This window comes from Epinephelus lanceolatus, chromosome 10, assembly GCF_041903045.1.
Source record: "Epinephelus lanceolatus isolate andai-2023 chromosome 10, ASM4190304v1, whole genome shotgun sequence".
NCBI lineage: Eukaryota > Metazoa > Chordata > Actinopteri > Perciformes > Serranidae > Epinephelus > Epinephelus lanceolatus.
The window spans coordinates 9505066-9527354 of NC_135743.1; the positions used below are offsets into that span (position 1 = coordinate 9505066).

The 22289-nt window shown below is 41.9% G+C and overlaps 1 protein-coding gene across 1 annotated transcript in view; it reads left to right on the plus strand.

Annotated features, from left to right (window-relative positions):
* Positions 1 to 22289, plus strand: part of sv2a (synaptic vesicle glycoprotein 2A) — an 87546-nt gene that overhangs the window by 30310 nt on the left and 34947 nt on the right. Inside the window, exon 2 of the mRNA XM_078171421.1 lies at positions 7502 to 8292. Coding sequence (XP_078027547.1) covers positions 7683 to 8292 — 610 coding nt within the window. The 5' untranslated portion in view covers positions 7502 to 7682. The remainder of the gene's footprint in view (positions 1 to 7501; positions 8293 to 22289) is intronic.

Below are 22289 nucleotides of genomic sequence, written 5' to 3' on the forward strand. Positions count from 1 at the left end.
AAGTGGTCTTGTCAGTGTATGTTACTGCTGTTTGCCCTCACAACATGAATGAGCATTAATGAAAACTGTGTTAAATAGTGTGTCTAACGTAGCTGCAATCGTTAGCATGTCTGCTAGCTTATTGCTTAACCACGTGGGATTACAGGTTACATTATTAAGGCAGGTTTAGGACTGAAGATTTAGCAGCAGATCTCTTCCTCTCTTTGTAAGATTTGGGTCAGTTTACACTGTAGCAACGTGATGTAGTGGTATTTTGGAAAATGCGTTAGTTCAATCAGGACAGACTCATTCTGAGAGAAAAGAATATTTATTTACATGTGCACATAAGTGTGAGAAATGTGAAAAGTCCTTGGCGATTAGACCCCATAGTGATGTCATTATTCCAGGAGGTTGGTAAAGATGTAGTAGATTAGGGGGTCCTCCTTATGGAGTCTAGACGCTGGTGGTGATGAGATGAGATGAAGAGGGAGATGAGGATCTGGATGTGAAGGGGAGTGGGCTTTTGATGAGCTTGTCCTGGGCTCTGGATAAGGTGACTGGAAGTGAACGGGGTGGAGGAGGGTGTGTAAAATGACAGCTGACGGGAGCAGAGAGGAGAACAGATTTAAAGTTTGGCAGCAGCAACATGAATGACTGAAGGAGATTGTGGCAAAGTTTGATTGGCTAACCGGGAGAGGGAACACCCATAGATTGATTGGTGGAAGTGGTGGTGGGAGGTAGTGCAGTATCATGTATGTAACCATCAAATGCATATTTAAGACCCTTTTTTGTAGGCTTTTCGATTTTAAAACAAGTCAACTGGAGAGAAATCCCACACAGAGTGAACGTCTGTTAGCTAGCCTAATTGTAGCTACAGCTGATACAAGTGGCTGGTGACATTACAGCTGGTAAAAGTGACATTTGCTGGGTAGAAATGAGAAGCTGCTTTTGTCTGTGTCTGTATAAAATGAAGGACCCATTATGTCAAATGTTCCTAAGAATCTGGATGTTGAATCTGCCACTGTCAAATGTTGTTTGATCTCTGTAGCAGCCACTAGTCCTTGCTAAATTTTAGCATGTATAAATATATATGAGCCATATATTTTACAGTAAAGTAAGCTCAGATCTGGTTTCATGTGTTTCCAGCTGAAGGATGATGTTTGGATGAGACATAAGAGAAGGGTGGGGTAGCTGTTAAACAGCAAACAAGGAGGATGACTCAGAGAAACTGGATGTTAGCCTGCATTGCTCCTGCATCACCTTCTTCACCCTTGTTATTGCTGCAGGCGGTGGGCTGAGGGAGAGTGGAAATATTTAAAACTCTGCATTGCCACTTTGAAATCCGTGAAATTAAAGGTTTTGTGCGATGTCACCTTTTGCTGCTGCCTGCGGTTTGATTTGATATTGTGTATTCCAAGTGGTTCTGGGTCTCTTAGATAAACTGTTATGTGAAGCATCAGCCAATAAATAGTGATTTCTTAGAGGAAGGGAAAGTAATGGGATGTTGTTGCAAAAATTAATGAATAATATTCGTCATTTTGTACTTGCAGTATAAATAGGCATATGATTAGGCTCAGGCACAAAAACCACTGGGTTATGGTTAGGAACAGACCATGTTTGGCATAAAATACCTGCTTTTAATGGCACTATGCCAGCAGGAAACGTAGTGACAGGTCGCTATTATATATTTTGGGCAGGGCAACACAATGGTTTGAGTTGAAGGTGTGAGAAAGAATAGCATCAGTAACATTGTTAACACTGTGCTACATTACAGGGAAATACAAAACCGTACTAATGAGCCTTCATTAATATAGGCCTATATTTTATCTACAAGTGCACGTCACACACTGAGCGAGCCGCCTGTTAATGACGCTGTGGGCTAATGGGCATGTGGCTACTTCCATGTTTCAGATGATACGTCATGTTTGTAGTCGACCAATGAAGATGAGTTTACATATCACCTTAGGTTTGTCCTTCACCTTCTCAAAATGATCCCACACTTTGGATTTCCTGCCCGACATGTTATTAACTAGCCTGTGGAATAACCACAGGTACCAGCTCTGGAAATTAACCTGACTCCTGTCTGACTGCTGAGCGTGGACACTTCCTGTGTCTGCAGCTTGGCAGGCGTCTCATCTCCTCCACCTTCCGACGACAGAGTCAGCTCAAATACTACATCACTTTAGAAACATTGACATGACACAAACATGCAAATGTAACACATCTGTGGTTTCCAAAAACGTACAATGCCAACATTTTCTTCTGGCGACTGGGCTGTTGGACGACACTGTTCTCCATTACATTGATCCAGTGTTTGCGGCTGTGTTGTAGCCTGCTGTCAGCTCCCTCAGGCTAAATGTTTTCTCTCTGTCCCCCATGCTGAGCTGCTGCTGCTGCTCTCTTTAAAGAGACTGTGGGAAGCTACCAGAATGACTTCAGTGTTGGCTACAGCTGCAGTCGACCCCCAGGGACTCGCTCCCTGGGGGCACATCATCTCTGCTTGGTCTCGTGAGCACATACATGCTGGAGATATGTTGTTGTGGCAGACAAGGTGTAAACAATCTGTCATGTTAGAGATGTTGGGCATGTCAAACAGAGGTTGGGCCTTCACTAGAACAGAGTCTACAGATGGGTATTTACTGACCAAAATGTGTCCTTAGCATTGATTAGCAAAAGCTAATATTTCCAGAAAGTTAAATCATGATTTGATACAACATGAATACATGATTAATACAACAAATGTGTTTTGTTTGGAAACATATTCCTAAAAATGAAATGCCACAAAAGCGTTTGTAAAATACTTTTAGTTTGGGCATGTAGTGGTTATCTTTCAATATATGAAAAATGGAAATTTTCCCTTCCCAATATTTGTAACGATCAGTCATCAAATGCCTCCAAAAGCTAAAACAAAGCTACTTTTCTCCCCTCAGTATTCAAACCGACTCCAAAACACAGTGGATGGCCCCTGAACTCCTCTTGCTTCACACTGGTGTTGGCCTACGTGCCAACAAGCATCAGTGAACGCAACAGCTGTGCACACGACATGGCAACATTTTTGGCTGTTGTGTATCCTCTGTGCATCATGCACAGCTGATTTCAGGTCTACTACACAGATAAAACACAGTCTGTTTAAACTGCACTGATGCTCATGTTGAATATGAACCAGTGTGTTGCGGCTGTTGTTGAACACATCTGGACAGGTGTTTGTCAGTGTGACAGGCTGGAGATTTATATATTTATTTAGTTATGTTTGACTTTGGGCGGCACGGTGGTGTGGTGGTTAGCACTGTTGCCTCACAGCAAGAGGGTTCCCGGTTCGATCCCGGGTGTGGGAGCCCTTCTGTCTCTCCCCGTGTCAGCGTGGGTTCTCTCCGGGCACTCCGGCTTCCTCCCACAGTCCATAGACATGCAGATTGGGGACTAGGTTAATTGATAACTCTAAATTGTCTGTAGGTGTGAACGTGAGCGTGTATGGTTGTCTGTCCCTATGTGTCAGCCCTGCGATAGTCTGGCGACCTGTCCAGGGTGAACCCTGCCTCTCACCCAATGTCAGCTGGGATAGGCTCCAGCCCCCCCGCGACCCTCAAGAGGATGAAGCGGGTAGAAGAGGGATGGATGGATGTTTGACTTTGACTTAGATGTCCACATTTTTAAATCTGCTGTCTGCTTCTCCTCTTCCAGACTATCATTATTATCTTGGCCTTTAGTCGACCTCTGGTACAGAGCCAGAGTGGCTGTTTACCCCTTTACTGGCCTTTGTGCCAAGCTAAGCTAACCAGCTGCTGTGACTTCAAAGAGTCTGACCATCCAAGCTGATTTATTCATGTACAGATTCTGTCTGTACAATCTGAACCCTCCACGGCGAGTCAAACGCTCACTAAAACACATATGCTAATGATGTTCTCCCCGCTGAGTTTGTTTTGCCTGTTTGCAGGGCTTGCAGCCTTTTCTGTGGCGCAGCATGTCGACGCCAGCGAGACAAACAAGGGCAGCATCACAGTGACATAAGTGTCTTAGAAAAGAGCAGGGCGGCCTGCTGATAGACTCTTTATTTGCTGCTCTGTTCATGGTTTTTCTCTTCTTTTCTCTGCTTGATGAGATAATGGAGAAGATAATGGAGATTTAAAGTAATGATGGAAGAGGGTGTGTGAGAGAGCAGGAGGAAGGGAGCATGAATCAGGATGGACGAGGGGAAGGAAGATAAGTAAGAGATGTTGGGACAAAGGCATTAAAGGGTAATTTCGGTATTTTTCAACCTGGACCCTTTTATCCCCTCTTTTTGTGTCTAAATGACTAATGGGAACAACAGCTTTTAAAACTGGTCCAGTGTTTAGTGAGACTGCTGCAGCCGGCAGCTGCAAAACAGACTGCATATTAACCATCAGGGCATTTGTGAACCATGAATTTACATCCACTTAAAGTGCTTGTTTTGCCACTGACAGGCTCGGACTGTTACTATAAGCATCTAACAACTTATAGAGAGGAATCTTACCTTTTGTTAAGAGTAAGATCCATGCTGGAAACTCACCAGACTCCATTTAAATAAACAGTAATTTAAGCATGTATAGATCCAACTTATTTTCACATCTAACTGGATGAATTAAGGGTTTATTTCAAGCAAACCAGAGTTGGTGATTGTTGGAACAGTGGAGAGACAAACAAAGATTGCTATTGTGAGGATTATTTTGTGTCTGTCGACTTTGAATCAAGTGTGTTTTATGGTGATAAAATTACAGGTTTTTTAAATGGAGTCTGGTGGGTTTGGCGAAAGGGATTTTGGGGCAGTTTGTCGTAAAAAAGGATCTTACTCTTTAATAGACGTGCCTGTCACTGTTGGGCCCCATCTATGTTGTTGTCACACACTTCTATTAACAATCTGAGCCTGTCAGTGACAAATTGTTGTTTTTTTAAATTGAAAATGGCTCTGCTCTCCATTCGCAGAACATGTTTTTATTGTCTGTACCAAGGGTACTGTACGTACAGAGTTTGGTGAACCAGCATTTACCGGTATGCATGCAGCTCCATATACAGTGGGTAAAATAAATATTGAACACGTCACCATTTTTCTCAGTAACTATATTTCTAAAGGTGCTATTGTCATGAAATTTTCACCAGATGTCGGTAACAACCCATGCAATCCACACATGCAAAGAAATCAAACCCTAGATGTCCATAAATTAAGTTATGTGTAATAATGTGAAATGACACAGGGAAAAAGTATTGAACACATGACGAAAGGGAGGTGCAAAAAGGCATGGAAAGCCAAGACACCAGCTGAAATCTATCAGTAATTAGAAAGCAATCCTGCCACTTGTCAGTGCAAATTAATATCAGCTGGTTCAGTCCCAAATGATGGCCTATAAAAAGGTGTCTCATTACCAAGGTGTCACACAAGAAGCATCTCATGATGGGTAAAACCAAAGAGCTGTCTCAAGACCTTCGCAACCTTATTGTTGCAAAGCATACTGATGGTATTGGTTACAGAAGGATTTCTAAACTTCTGAATGTTCCAGTGAGCACTGTTGGGGCCATAATCCGGAAGTGGAAAGAACATCATTTCACCATAAACCGGCCATGACCAGGTGCTCCTCGCAAGATTTCTGACAGAGGAATGAAAAGAATTATCAGAAGAGTTGTCCAAGAGCCAAGGACCACTTGTGGAGAGCTTCAGAAAGACCTAGAATTAGCAGGTACAATTGTTTCAAAGAAAACAATAAGTAATGCACTCAACAGCCATGGCCTGTATGCACGCTCACCACGCAAGACTCCATTGCTGAAGAAAAAGCATGTTGAAGCACGTTTAAAGTTTGCTGCACAACATTTAGACAAGCCTGTGAAATACTGGGAGAATATAGTCTGGTCAGATGAGACCAAAATTGAACTCTTTGGATGCCATAATACACACCATGTTTGGAGGTCAAATGGCACTGCACATCACCCCAAAAACACCATACCAACAGTGAAGTTTGGAGGTGGGAACATCATGGTGTGGGGCTGTTTTTCAGCATATGGCACTGGCAAACTTCATATAATTGAAGGAAGGATGAATGGAAAAATGTACCGAGACATTCTTGATAAAAATCTGCTGCCATCTACCAGGATGATGAAGATGAAACGAGGGTGGACATTTCAGCAAGACAATGATCCCAAACACACAGCCAAGGAAACTCTCAATTGGTTTCAGAGAAAGAAAATAAAGCTGCTAGAATGGCCCAGCCAATCACCTGACTTGAATCCAATAGAAAATCTGTGGAAAGAACTAAAGATCAGAGTTCACAGAAGAGGCCCACGGAAACTTCAAGATTTGAAGACTGTCTGTGCGGAGGAATGGGCCAAAATCACACCTGAGCAATGTATGCGACTAGTTTCTCCATACAGGAAGCGTCTTGAAGCTGTCATTACCAACAAAGGCTTTTGTACAAAGTATTAAATAAATTTCAGTAAGCGTGTTCAATACTTTTTCCCTGTGTCATTCCATTTTATTACACATAACTTTAATTTCTGAAATTATTTATTTTGGTTTCTTTGCATGCATGGATTGCATGGGTTGTTACCGACATCTGGTGAAAATTTCATGACAATAGCACCTTTAGAAATATATTTACTGAGAAAAATGGTGACATGTTAAATATTTATTTTACCCGCTGTATGTGGAGTCTTCTGCAGAAGAACTTAAAGTTGCACTGTTTGGTTCCTCTCGGCCGTTTCAAAGCACTGTTGCACTGTTTTGTACACAGTTTTCTATATGCCAGTGTCATGGCATATCTTAACTGGTCTTTGTAATCATGTGTAGTTGCCCTTTTTTGTGTTTTTATGGTTGACTTCTAGTACACATAAACACTTTCAGCTGACGTAGATTGACACTGCAAAATTGCCCTTTAACATTACATTGCAGCCTGTTTCGCCGCTGTTGGCGCAGCCTTCTTGTTCAATCCATTTGAGATGTCAACACAAAAACATGTGAAACCAGAGTCCATGTTGAAAAATACCAATGTTAACAGCACCATTTGTCGCTAGTAAGCCAGAAGTTAGTCGGAGTTCACAGACTGTAATCACAAGTGTCCTCAGTGGGAGCTTCAATCTATACATAAACATCGACCTGTACTGCACTGCATTGCAGCCCTGCTTGTTAATCACAGATGTACATGCTGTGACACATCACAGCATGGATCCATTAAATGTTGACTGCGGTGTGCCGCAATGTAAATGCCACACTGTGATTTCTGCTGAGCTGAGGACGGAGCTGTGAGATAACTGCTGTTCAGTCAATATAGGTCACAGAGCTCCAAGACTCAAGCTGTCATGTCCTTTTTCCTCTCAGTCATTAGTGCTGAGCCAGATAATGTGTCCTGTCCTGCAAATGGCAACAACCCAACGTGAATGCCAATGGTGCTTCAGTGTGAATTGGCTCTGATAGATTGTTTGAAAATGGGCTTACAGAAGATTGTTCTCCCTCACATGCACTACAGTGCCAGTGTGATCAATCACGCTAACACAAACCCTTTTCTTTGCTTTTCCACAGGATTTGGTGTCAGAGCGCACACTGGCCAGAGGTCCATCAGCAGCAGTGCAGTGGAGCAGGGAGCTGACCGCGGTGCTGAATTCATCAGCTAACAGAGATCCCCATTGCACACTCATGTGCCTGGGCCGCTCCTGATAGCTCCCATTCCTAGCAGCAACTGACCAACACTTCCACATCCAAGATGGACGACGACGGGCGTTACAGAGACAGCCGCTCAGACTTTGTCCGCGGCGCCAAGGACATTGCCAAAGTCGCCAAGAAACAGGTCGGCAAGAAGATGGGGCGCGGCGTGGACAAAATGGCCGACGAGTACACCAAGCGCTCCTACAAACGCTTTGAGGAGGAAGACGATGATGAAGACTATGGCGGTGTGCCTAGCAATGCCGGCGGATATTACCGCAATGACAGCCGAGCCAATGATGATGAAGGTCACAGCGATTCCACTGAAGGACATGACGAGGATGATGAGATCTACGAAGGGGAGTACCAGGGCATCCCGAGGGCTGACTCGGGCAAGACCGGCAGCATGGATGGGGTGACGGCCACCCAGGCGCAGCAGTTCAGGGATCTGTCGGCCTACGAGGGCGAGAGGAGGAAAGACCAGGAGGAGCTGGCCCAGCAGTACGAGACCATCCTGCAGGAGTGCGGCCACGGGAAGTTCCAGTGGACGCTCTACTTTGTCCTGGGGCTGGCGCTGATGGCGGACGGCGTGGAGATCTTTGTGGTCGGCTTCGTTTTGCCCAGCGCAGAGAAGGACATGTGTCTATCGGAGCCCAACAAGGGCATGCTGGGTAAGATAATCCAGACATGTCTTTATAAAAGCACCTAAAGTTACAGAGGGTCAGGGGTTAGAAACATGAGAACTCTGCAGTACCAACCTTAGCTGTGGTTACACGGACGATGTTTCTTCAATCTGATTAAAACCATTCTGTTTAGAGATTCCAACTGAGCTTTTTACATAGATGCTGATGAACAAAACATCAGTATTGGTATCAACTTACAACCAAGTTGGCCCAAAATTTCAGAATTGGTGCATCCCTAAAGAATAAACTTACTAATCAGAGTGCTCACATAAGAATGTAGCAGAGCGCTAAATATTTTTTAAATTTGTGAATGATTCTTTGTCAAAATCAGCGAGGGAGAAACAGCTGTTGCGGCACGTCATGTCTGCTGCATGCACTCTATCCGTTACCCAATGTTACCTCCATGTTGGCCAAACAGGCACAGAAAGAACATATTTTTTTCCAACCAGAGAGAAATTATTAGATTTAGCATTTAGGCTACACACTTATTAGCCGCTAATATTTTCTTATTAAACGGATTATCAAAGGTTAACACCATCCCCTCTAAGCCCATCGGGCCAGTCTCTTTGGACTGAGGTGGATCTGATCTGGAATATCAGGGTCCATGCAAACATACCTGCTCTTTTGTTTCTGCCCTCTGAACACCTGTTTTCAGCTCATGTACTGTCTGCTCTGCCCTTTCCCTGTTCTTTTTCCTTTCTGTGCCTCCTGTGGGAGTTTATGCCACCGCTTCACATTTTATCTCTGTCTTATCTTGGCAGTTACCTTTGCAGTTTATCCCCCAGTAATTGCTTTTCTACAGCCTCGTTGGCAGAGGAACTACAGCTATTTAAGATTCAACTGGCCGTGCAGCCTCTGAACAATGGCAGAATTTTATTCGAACTCTCAGCCTCTCAGTTCTTTTCTGCACTTCATCTGTTTTCTAGTTGAACAGTGTGTGTTACGTGTGTGTGTTTGTATGCCCATGTCCCCCTCCTGTTTTCATAGTATATGCTGCGTGTCGGTCACTTTCCCTACTTTACAGCATACAGAAACACAAAGCCCTCATGATGGTTTCCTATCCTCAGGGCCAATGTCCAATCAGAGTCCAAACCTGCCTCGCCATCTGTCATTGGCTGCCCAGCAAGGACACCGTGAACAAGGGCCAGAGGTCTGCTGGGGATAACAAACTCAAACATATTGTTTAGTCTACATAAAAAATGTAGATATAAAGTTACATATTTTGTTATAATGTGTGAGAAGCAAGGTTATTATGGTTAAATAAAAACTAAACAAGGTGTGAAAAAACATTTTAGTTAACTGAAATAAAATAAAAAAACACAGACTTTAAGAAAAAAAACTGAAATGATATTGTGTGCTTACAAAATTAACTAAAGTAAAATTGAAAATATGCAGAAAATGTCTTTAGTTTTAGTCTTTGTCAATTTGGTCAAATATGTCAACACTACAAACATCAGTGTGTGTTTTTTTGTAGTCTCTTTACTGTTTTTTTTAAGTCATTCATCTTATGTGTCGTATTTTGTTAAACAGCCTTCCTTTAAAAATGTAGAAAATCTTAGTCAGCGATGTCACAACTACCCAAAACCCAAAGTGGCACCTTCACAATGTTTGTTTTGTCCAACTATAAGTATAACATTCAAAATTATTAAAACTAAATAGTAAAAGTGTGTATATTTATTGAGACTAAGATGTTTTCGTGACAGTGAGTGAATTGCCGTCACATAATGTTTGTATTATTATATCTATTTGTAACTTCTTAAAGGTCCATTGTGTAGGATGCAAGGGGGGGTACTGGCAGAAATGGAAAATAAGATGATAAGTATGTTTTCTTTAGTGTATAATCACCTAAAAATCAGAATTGTTGTGTTTTCGTTACCTTAGAATGAGTGTTTATATCTGCATAGGGAGCGGGTCCTCGTTTATGGAGACTACCATGTTTCTACGGTAGCCCAGAATGGACAAACCAAACACTGGCTTCAAATAGGACCATTCGCTTTTTCATTTTTTTGCGTACACATCTACCACCATAGTTAGAGGCCCGTCTGCAATGAAAAGCATTGGGAAAACACTGATTTGTAACGTGGAACTTAACTTGAAATCCCCCTAAATCTTAAACACTGGACCTTAAAATATTGCCCCTTACAAAACCTCCTTATACAGTTATTAAAAAACTAAAACTTATATCAAAACTAGTAAAGACTAAACTAAAAATTATATTTTTTAAACATTAAATCTAAAAGAAAAACCCTCTCTGGAAACAAACGGAAACAGAAATTAAAAATGAAATAGAAATAAAAACTAATAAAAAAAAATATATATATGCAAAAAAATATACAACATAAAAAATATTAATAAAAATACAAAATAAAAATACAAAGTATTAAAATACACAAAAAAATACAAATACAACTATTAAAAAATACAAAAAAGGAGTTAGTTTTATTCCACTGGATGAAATATAGAAAGTTTTACATCACAGTGAGATATTCATGTCCAGCTTTGTTGGAGGTTGGTTGTGGGAATAAAAAGATGTCAAGCATTATTGATGTCCAACATAAAAAATAAATACAACATTTTACAGCATGCAAAATTCACACCCATTCTTTGGTGGGCTGTAGAAAGAAGAGAGGCTTTTTGGAAATGTACTAAATATTCTTCACTGAAGCAGACATGTACAGTCTGAAATATCCCAGTATGCTTATCTAGAAGGAACAGCAGGCTAATACAAACTGATAGTAGATAGGTTAATACTGCTAAATCCACATTATCCAAACTTCAAAACAGATTTAAGTAGATTAAAAAAACAGAAGTTGTATTAAACTAAATTAATACCGATATTAGTGAAATAAACTCCACAATATCAACACAAATGTTTAGTTGCATTATTTAATTTTAGTAAGTCAGATGAGATCTAATGACATAATTTGACTGTTGAGCTGCACTGCTGCCACGTCGATGAACATTGTTCCCCTGAAGATGGGATGTCTGTGTATTGAGCGTCTGTGCTGTTGGAAAATGAGCATCATAGATTGGGCTGCTGGTTCTGGCTGGAAGAAAATTGCAGAACACTTACGCTGACAGTGGCCTCTGTGCAGCTCTAATCGTCGTCCTCTGCCTGATCAATTCATACTGATTCTTTTTTTGAGAGGTCAAATGTTTAGATTTTCTTTTAACCTTCGATAAAGAAAGTTTGCTGATCAAGTACAGTGGGTTCTTTTTCGGCTGTAGTACAAGTGTGTGCTGCTGGTCAGTGAGCTGCAGCACTGCGTCAGTGAGGGGGTTGTGTGCCGTGTTCATGTGGGCTTTCTTTTCTGTTTTCCACTGTTGTTTTCCTGTCAGATCTTTGTCACTACTCCAGGGCTCTAGGGCTGGGCCATATATCAATATTATATAGATTTCATGCTATGGAGGTAGATATAGTCTTAGATTTTAGATATCATAATATCGTGTCGTCTTCTCCTGGTGTTAAAGGCTGCATTACAGTAAAGTGATCTAATCTTCTGAACTTACCAGACTCCTCTAGCTGTTCTGTTATTTCCCTTTATGTATATAATCATAATATCTACTTCACTGATCATTATTCACCAAAATTATTGTGTAAATATTTTGTGAAAGCACCGTTTGTCAACCTTAGAATATGGTCGTAATATTGATATTGAGGTACTCGGTCAAAAATATCACAATATTTGATTTCCTACATATGGCCCAGCCCTAGTACATGACATACTCCTATTATTGTGAACCTACACCCAACACCCTCTCACTCAACTCACGAGGCTTACCTCGTTACCATGTTTCTGCAGCAACGGCATCAGCATTACCAGCAGTGTCGTATGCTGCGTCTCAAATCGCGTACTTCTGTACTTACACTTAATATTTTGAGTGCATAAGTGCGTTCACACTGAGAAGTATGGAAAAATGCAGTGCACTATGAGTACCCGGATGGTGCACTCAAAACGGTCAAGAAGTTGAGTGTGGAACTATGGACACTTCTCGCCCTCAATGGTCGCCATCTTGGCTACGTGGCAGAAGGGGAGGGACCACTTTTCAAACTGGAAATGGCGGCTGAGGACTGTGCGACCGTGAACGTCGCTGCATTGTACAAATACATGTGTTTTTTGCACTAAGCACCACTATACTGTTGTCGGGTATAAGCCAGCAGTATGTTTGTTGGGTTAATTTAGCAGTCTGTAATGATTTGGTACCTCGAACGATAACGCCGATGGTAATGCTAGTTTGCTAACTAGCTAATTTGCGGCCGTCATTTTCGGTAAGTGCACAACGGCCAGGTTTCGTTTGAGACAACACTACCCTTAAGAAATTTGTGCACTACTCCAATAAGTATAGTGCACATAGTATGCTACATAGAAGTGTACTGGCAGGAGACACAGAGGAAGTCTCTGAATAAGCTAGCTAGCTTCCACCCAACTCAGTTGTTAAGCAGTGCAGAGCTGCCAAGGCTTACGTTAGCTAACCAGTGGGGACCAGAGGGGAGGGCAGTGGGTACTCTTAGTTTGGGAACTGCATTTTCTGGTGAAGATCTCCCAGTCCTTGGTCATTTTTGACATAGTCTCGCTTAAATTGAAACAGTCGACGTGGGTTTTTAAAGTTGTTTAATGCAGGGTTATACAGAGCTTACACACTAACCTGCTGTATCGGTCCGTGGCTCCAAAGCGCCATTCATGTTGCTTCTGCAGTCAATCTCAAGATTCCTAAGTGCAGTACGTAGCCTAAATCAATTTATGTGTGTGTGTTTGACCCATCAATCCGTCCCGACTTCCTCCATATGCAGACTTTGTCACTCTTTATGCTCCATCACCTGACTTCCTCCTTTGCTCCCATCATAATCACTCCCACCATGTGCAGCCTCATAGTTTAATAGAGCAACTGACCAAGCTGCTGTATTTGATGAGCTGGGAGTGTGAGCGCTCTGTGATAATACTGTGCAGTTTCTCTCTATATAAGGGAAAACTGGAGTGTGTACACACACGTGGCTACATTTGGCAGGCATCCATGCTTTTAATTGGTTATTGGGTTGTGTGATTTTCCCGGTGGTCCATGCACAGCACAAGGTATGGATTGCAGAGCCAACATGTACAGTGACCAGCCTGCGTGTGTGAATGTGAGTGTGTCTGTCTGCTCACACATCCATAACAATTTGCATGTGTACGTGGGTGTGTGTTACACTTGTTATGTGGGTGCGACTGTGCTCATTTCAGTGGTGACAAAACAAAAGCAAAAGCAGCAGCAGCAGCAGCAGTGATGGTGCTGCGGAAAATACTCCAATTAAAGTCAGCTCAGGAAGCAAGAAATAAGGAAAGGAAATAAAGTAAAAATTGAAAAGTAAAGTATTTCCTTCTGTAGTGTAGCACAGTGAAAGTATAAGGAAGTCTAATAAAATGAAAATATTCAAGTAAAACTACCAAAAAATTGTACTTTTAAGTAAATATACTCAGTTACTTCTCTCCCTCCCCTCCCCTCTCTCTGGTTGGGTTTGTGTCTTGCCATGGGGGAGCCAGTACGGAGACACGACCGGCGCCCGATTCCCTCCCTCCTCCCTGTTACGCAACACGCCTGACTCATGCTAGAGAGCATCCTTTGCTCATGCCTCTCTGCATCCCATGATTCCTAGTGTCCTCTCCCCCAACCCCCACCCTCACCCTCTTCCTCTCCACACGGTGCAAATATAGTGTCAGCCACTTTAACCTGACGCACTGTGGTGGAATCATGTATTGTGTGTGCAGTGTGTGACAGAGAATGTGTGAGGGGTAATCGCCTGCAGAATATTAAATCCCTGCCAGCAGAGAGCATTCAGATGTACACATAAAGAGAAGGATTCAGAGGCACACATGTCACTGCTAGTTAGACAAAAACACCTCCATCCAGAAATTCTCTAATGCTCTCTCCTGGCATTTTTTATTTGCTAAGATTTGTTCTTTATTATACCACAGAAATTATGGAAATTAAAAGAAGACAAGCCCAGCAGTGACAGCAGTGATGCCTGTGCTGCAGTGTTTTTGCGTGATGAGCGGGAGGAGACACTTTCACAGGCAGCAGGGAGAAGCACAGAGCGGTTGTCATTGATTTGTCCTTGTTGTGAAGCTGCGGAGGTTGCATCTGCAGCGTGGTCGGTTTGCCGTAATGTGAAGGAGAAACTGGGGTTTGTCACATGCAGCGGCTCTGGAAGGAGGTTTCTAGAAAAGCGCTGGCTGAGCGTACTTTGAATGTCAAGATTATCTCACACTGTTGAGCCTTCAGTGTGCTCTGCCTGCTGTGACAGTGTTGGTGAGGAAGGGGAAAATATCTGGTATATAAAAAGTACAGCTCAACCACACAGAATTATTTTGATATTTCCAGCCATATTTCTGTTTGACTCTTCAGGAGATTGCAGCCATGGGTGTATTATGAGACAGTGGGCCCCTGGGCACATATTCAAAAGGCCCCTCCACCTCTCTTTCAGAGGAGCAAGACACACTCTCTTTTTTGGTAGTTTTTCTCTTTATACTCATTTTGTGTTTCTTTGAGGTCAATTTGTGTTTTTTTGTGGCCATTTGTGTCTCTTTGAGGTCATTTTTGTGTCTCTGAGGTAATTTATTATCTTTTTGTAGTCATTTTGTGTCTTTTTAAGGTCAGTTAGTGTCTTTTACCAGTAATTGTGTGTCTCTTTAGAGCCATTTTGTGTCTTTTTATAGTCATTTTGTGTCTTTTTAAGGCCAGGTAGTGTCTTTTTGTAGTTATTTTATGTCTCTTCAAGGTCAGTAAGTGTCTTTTTGTGGCCATTTGTGTCTCTTTATGGTCATTTTGTCTTTTTGTGGCCACTTGTGTCTCTTTATGGTCATTTTGTGTCTTTTTAAGGCCAGGTGGTGTCTTTTTGTAGTTATTTTGTATCTTTTTGTAGTCATTTTGTGTCTTTTTAAGGCCAGGTAGTATCTTTTTGTAGTTATTTTGTGTCTTTTTATAGTCATTTTGTGTCTTTTTAAGGCCAGGTAGTATCTTTTTATAATTATTTTGTGTCTTTTTGTAGTCATTTTGTGTCTTTAAGACCAGGTAGTGTGTCTTTGTAGTTATTTTGTGACTCTTTGAGGTCAACTTGTGTTTTTTGTGGCCATTTGTATCTCTTTGAGGTCATTTTGTGTCTATTTGTGGTCATTTTGTGTCTTTTTAAGGCTAGGTCGTCTTTTTTTTTTTAGTCATTGTGTCTCTTTAGAGCCATATGTAGTCATTTTGTGTCTCTTTAAGGTCAGTTAGTGTCTTTTTGTAGTTATTTTGTGTCTCTTTAGAGCCATTTTGTGTCTTTTTATAGTCATTTTGTAGCTCTTTATGGTCAGTTAGTGTCTTTTTGCAGTTATTTGTCTCTTTGAGATCATTTAGCATCTTTTTGTGGTCACTTTGTATATTTTTCTTGTCATTTTGTGTCTTTTTGTAGTTATGTTGTGTCTCTTTGAGGTCAACTTGTGTTTTTTGTGGCCATTTGTATCTCTTTGAGGTCATTTTGTGTCTATTTGTAGTCATTTTGTTTCTTTTTAAAGCCAGGTCGTCTCTTTTTTGTAGTTACTGTGTCTCGTTAGAGCCATTTTGTGTATTTATGTAGTCATTGTGTCTCTTTAGAACCATTTTGTGCCTTTGGTAATCATTTTGTGTCTCCTTTAGGTTAATTTGTGTTTTTTGTCGTCATTTTTTGTGTAATTTTGTAGTAATTGTGTGTCCCATTGAGGTCATTTTTGTCCTGTTGTGGTTGTTTTGAATCTCTGATTATAAATTTTGTGTCTTCTCTGCTCATTTTTTCCTCTCTCCATAGTAATTTTGTGTCTCTTTGCAGTTCCTTTGCATCTCTTTTTGGTCTTTCTATGTCTCTACTTTGTTGGCACGTGTTAATTTGAGCGACATTTTACAGTTGAAGGCAAGGCCCCTGAGCCTGGGCCCTGTAGGCCTGTTTAGTAATCCATCCATGATTGCAGCTATAATCTTTGCTCTGTGCATTGTGGCTGCATGCATAAGTTCTTAGGAAAGTCACTGCGCAGTTAGTCCTCAGGCTAAAAGAAACCTTTAGGTATCATAATTTCTCCTTGGCATTTTAATGAACGTCAAGAGCTGAGATAAAGGATGAAGGGAGACAGATAGGATGAGGAGGAGATGGGAGAACTACTGGGTCTGTTTGATTTATTGGCATGTGTGGGAGATACTGGTGGAGGAAGCTGTTAAGAAAATTAAGACATTGTTTTTGATGGAGTGTCAGAAAGCAATTAGGCTCAGATATTAGTATTCAGCTTATATCTGAAAATGAATATGCAAGCTATCAAGCAACAGATGGTTTTGTCTTTTTTTTTTCATTCTGTTGACAATAACGTCTTAATAGAGTCGTCAAACAGAGAGATGTGACTTTAAAGTTTAATGTTTTCCATTTCCCCAGAATTTTGTAATCTCTGTGTTTTGGAATAGAAGAGACCTTTGTGGATAATTCAGTTCCTGATAAAAACCTCCTGAATGTCTAGATCTTAAGTTATCAGAGAAAAAGGTGAGCATACATCAGCAGGTACTGGGCTAGCGGCCCATCTGGGGTGTGCTGAACAGCGTCAGACAAACACTGATCACTGACTTGTAACGTTAAAGTGCTTTATTTGGTGTTTTTACCTGTTTAAATCACTTGGTCCCTTGGCTTTTAGAGAGACATAGATATCTGTGGATAATTCAGCTCCTGGTAAAAACCTCCTGAAAGTCTGGATCTTGAGCTATTAAAGATAAAAGGTGAGCACACATTTGCAGGTGCAGGGCTAGCGGCCTGACTCAGACAAGCCGAACAGCATCCGTAAAACACTGATTTATAACACCAAACTGCTTTATTCAGTGTTTCTAGGGGTTTTAATCACCTGGTCTGTTTGTTTTGGAGAGGAAGAGACCTCTGTGGATAATTCGGCTCCCAGTAAAAACTTCCTGAATGTCTGGATCAGACATAAGGCAAGCATATAATAAGTTAGTGAAGAAAAGAAGGCAAGCGTGCCTTAGCAGGTGTTGGGCTAACGGCTGGTCTCCAACATGCTGAACAAGGTCAGAGAAACACTGATTTGTGACATGAAAGTGTTTTATTCTCTGGTTTAAATCACCTGGTTCATTTGTTTTGGTGAGGAAGAGACTACCGTGGAGAAGTTTCAGCTGGTTGCAATCTGCAGTCCTCACCACTAGATGTCACAAAATCCTGCTAAATCTTACACACTGTTCCTTTAAAATGAGCCCAAACAGTAAAGGAAGTGTTGCACCGCCACTGAAGGTGAACTGAGGGTGTCATTTACATCCATGTGTCAAATAAAGCTTCACCCAAGCAGCTTATTTCACAAGTTATTCCCACCCTTTGGAGGCGTGTTAGTCAGCTTCTGCTGTTTGGATCGAAAACCCGCATTCACAGCACAGCGTGAGGCCGCTGCTGTAAAAACCATTATATCATGTTTTTTCAGCTCTCAGTGGTTAGCAGCGAGGAGTGTGATGGCTGACTGGCCAAGTCAACTGATGAAGGACTGCATTCTCCTCCGGTGCCGAAGAGCCTCGGCCCCCGGCTCATTCAAACAGCCCTGTGCGCTCTGGCAGAAAGGGAAAACCGGCTATTAATAGTGCCCCCCCTCTGCCCTGCCCCCTCCCTCACTCATGTACACAGACACACATCCCTGCAGAGGCACACACTTTTTTTCTGTCCATGTTCATGCAGACACACATACACCACACGCACAACACACACACTACCCTGCAGCCTTTGGGAGCTCTATCACAGTGCAGACTGGCCACTGTCCTCTCCTCCTCCTTCTTTTTTTTCCACTCTCTCTTCCTCGCTCTTCATCCTCCCCTCCCCCCACTTCCTCTCCAGAGTGACAAGGTGCTCAGCTGCCTCAAGACTCCTGCTTCTCTCTCCTTTCACTCCTCATCCTGATCAGCTCTGTTTTTTGATTACCTCTCGTTATGCGTCAGGGTATATTTTGCAGTATTTTACGACCTTGCACATCATATGAATTATTAAAGAATGGAAAAGAAAGCAGTAGCTGTTTGCTATTCCTTACTGTTAGGAGCACCAATCCAGTAGAAGTCATAGTAAATAAATATGAGACAAATGAAGGCACTGAAGGACGATGAAAACCTCAGGAGCTTAAAAAGCAGTGACCAACAGGAGAATTATTAACCAAATAGAATACATATCTAAGGTGTTAAGAATACATATCTCAGATGAATACAGCATGAATCACTGGTTGGCAGCTGACTGTGACTGGATGTTTAAAAATGCACAAGTCATTTGTCACCCTCAAACCTCGTTATGGTCTTCTTGTTGCTGTTTTCAAGACAGACACCAGATGTACTGTACCCTCTGAAAACAGCAGCACATATTTTAGAGTACAAAGAGTTGTACTGTAGACCAGCTGTTAGCAAACAGTTGCTTATTTATACGTCCAGCAGTTACTGAACAACATAAGTGTTTATGTGGAGTCGTGTTTCTAGCCATGTCGCAAAAGTAATTCTAATATTTACTCTCTTAAGCTCCATCTCCACTCACTACTGTGGGAAACACCTGGCTCTTTAGCTCCTAGATACTCCATGATGTTCACCAGCAAGTAGCGAACATCTCTGTCTGCTGTATGGAGCTGAGCAGGAAGCATACCTGTCTACTGAGGTTTAGATTGAAGCAAACACTGGGCTGCGAAATGCTGTTAGGCTCTAGAGAGTTGAGGGAAACTGAAGAGTTAAGTATGAGTTCATCGCTACAAGTAACCTGCTTCACATACAAGTGGTCACGTTGTCCATTTTTAATATAAAATGACTGATTATAGACACTGTAAAGGTTCTGTGTGGGACGTTCAGAGCACTAATATGGCAGCAAACCAAGATTTGCTATGTAAAGATATGGTGGAGTTATGTCACCTGGAGCAGAGAATGAAGTAAAGCTGCCTCAGTGTGTGTTTTAATCTGAGCTTCTCTGTGGTTTGTTGTGGTAAGCCAGTCCGGCTGTGTATGTTTATACATAAGTGTTCCCTCATTGGCTAGCTCATCGCTGCAGCTTTGCACTGCACCCATACAGCGGTAAGTGCCCACCCTCCACTTACCTCCTGGTAAACACCGTTAGCTAGGCTGACCAAACGTCCTCTTTTGCCCAGACATGTCCACTTTTCACGTCCTGTCCAGGGCGTCCGGGGGGTGTTTATAAATTGATGATAATATCCAGTTTTCCTTGTGTGTGTGTGTGTGTGTGTGTGTGCGCGCGTAATCCCCGAGAGGCTGATCTCCAACACTCACAACGAGGAAGCAGCAGACAACCGCGGCGCAGCATTATTCTAAGCTTCCAAGATGCCGAAGCGCAAGTGCAGCTTCACAGATGAACTGCAGAAAAAATTCCCAACTTACCGTCCCGACCCGGTCGGGATATATGGGAGGCTGAGTGCACCGCGTGCAAAGCTGGCACATATGATTCTGTGTCTAATAAAGGTGCCGGGGAGCTCAGAGTTGGATTTTCTAATACAGAAGAGGTATTATTTAGAACATTACTTCATATTATTTATTTATTTATTTGTCCAGTAAGACTTGAAAAGATAGCTATTATTTTACAAGTTGATTTTTCTAATACAGAAGAGACATTATTTCTATCATTATTTCATTCCTGAGATTTTACATTTATTTTACATTTATATTTATTTTTATAAAAACATTGTTATTTTAGGCATAATAAAAGCAAGTTGAGTAACCTCTGAGAAGACTAGGCTATCTAAATTTCTGTCTTTGAGAGATATTATTTTGTAATATAACTGAATTTTCTATCCATACATATAAACTTTAAATATATTAAAATTATAAGGCATCTTTGAGTAAACTGCGAGTATGATTTAAGTAGGCTATCTCGTGGCCGGGGCGAGTGTCCTCTTTTTTGGAAATCAAAATATGGTCACCCTACCGTTAGCTCTGTTAGCATTGTTGCTGTTGTTCAGTGCTGTTTATGGAGTTAGCACTGTTAGCTGTCAGCCGTTGGCCCTGCCACCTCCATGTTGAATCCAGACAACTCATATGGTCTGAATTTTGTGTATCTCACCGCAGTGTGGGGTAGAGCTTAGATCGGGCCCAAAAACAATCCCACCTGAGCCAGTGCATGTTCTGTCCGAGCCCGGCACATCCCGTCCCTTTAAGTGTAATTATGAGCCCAAGCCTGGTTTAAACCCGACGTTTTTTTAAGGATACGAACGTGGACATTAAAGTCACATACAAGCATCGTGCTGCACTTGGTACACTCGATGAAGCCGACACACACGTTGTCACCGTGGACAACTCACATGTGCGCACCCAGTGGCACCAGTGGAGCCCGACCCGTCTGAGCCCGAGGATAGTGGCGGGAAATTATGGCCCATCCGGGTCGGGCTCGGGCAGAGAATCTAAGCTCTAGTGTGGGGAGTGTGTAGAGATGAGCGGTGTTACGAACACACAGACCTGGTTGAAAATCGGCAGAGTATCCCTTTAAGTGACTTTATCTTCAGTTCAGGCTGAGTTGGTACAAATTAGTTTCTCAGAAACTGCTTTGTACCTTTCATAGTGAATCATTAGGTACAATTATGGTCTTAAGAGAGCCAATTATATGCCTGTATAGGACATTTGTGAAAAATATATATACTTTTCTTGTGCCTTTTCTTTTGAGATAAGCTTTGTAACATTCTGTCAAGCTGCTTCATGAAAAGAAAGATGAACTCACACACTCAGGAATTCATAACTTAAAGGTCCAGTTTGTAAGATTTAGGGGGATTTAGTTCACCTGGTGAGACCATCCTGATGACGTGAGCTCAACTCTCTGTATCAGTCTGGATTTGCTGCTGCCCCAAACACGTTCAGTGGGCGGGAATACTCACCTTGACAGACAAACTCCTTCAGCCAATCAGCATAACAAGCATGGGAACATTGAAGTCATTACCAAACGGGGCAGTGCATAAATCAAGCTTTTGCCAAATCCAGTTGGAAGAACGATTAGTGCATACTCTTGTTCTTGTTAAATTGTTGTTATTGACTCTTCACTTATTTCTGTTTACTCTACTAACATTAGAGTTAGCGCTTGTTGCTTCAGGAGCCACCATCACTGTTGTGCAAGTGGTGCCCTACATTTTCCATCATCAACTACAACGCAAGCCCTGATTAACTGCTTATGTTGTCAACTACGGTAGGATCCCCGATTGGCTCTGACTGGATTTTAATTTCTGGAAAGTGTTTGGGGCGGCACAGAGTCCAGACTGATACAGGGAGCGAACCAGAATGTTGAGCTCAAGTCATCAGGATGGTCTTACCAGGCTAGGATTTAGTGGCATCTAGCAGCGAGGATTGCAGCTGAAACCAGATGTTCAGGAGGTTTTTACCAGGAGCTGAATTATCTGCAGAGGTCTCTTCCTCTCCAAGACTAACAGACCTGATGATTTAAACAAATAAAGACACTGAATAAAGCAATTTCATGTTACAAAATTAGCGGTGGTGGAACATGGTGATCTCCATAGATGACAACCCGCTCCTTACATGGTTAGAAATGACTCATTCGAAGGTAACTTAAACACAATTTTTATTTTCAAGTGATTACACACCAAAGATATATATTATATTCCATTTCTCCCGATATATGCCCCTAAATCCTACACACGGGACCTTTAATTTCTCTGTAATTGCTGTTATTTATAGCCATAACTGCATTGTCACAAACAGCGCTACCTTTGTATATTATTGATGACATCATAATTTGGGTTTTGGTCAAGCTTCACTCTTAAATTCATCTCCTGGTGAATAAAAAACAGTCTCTGGTCATCCTCTGTTGTCTTGAAAGAATGAACTTTATCACAGTACTGGCTCCAGGAAGCAGACACCACACATAATATCAGAGGCTGCAGAGGGTCTGCTCGATAATTGCCCCTAATTACACCCACGAGGACAAGGTCATAAAGAGGGCCGTGTTTGGCTCTTTGTTAGCTATCTTGTCTTTTTCTATAAACACCAGT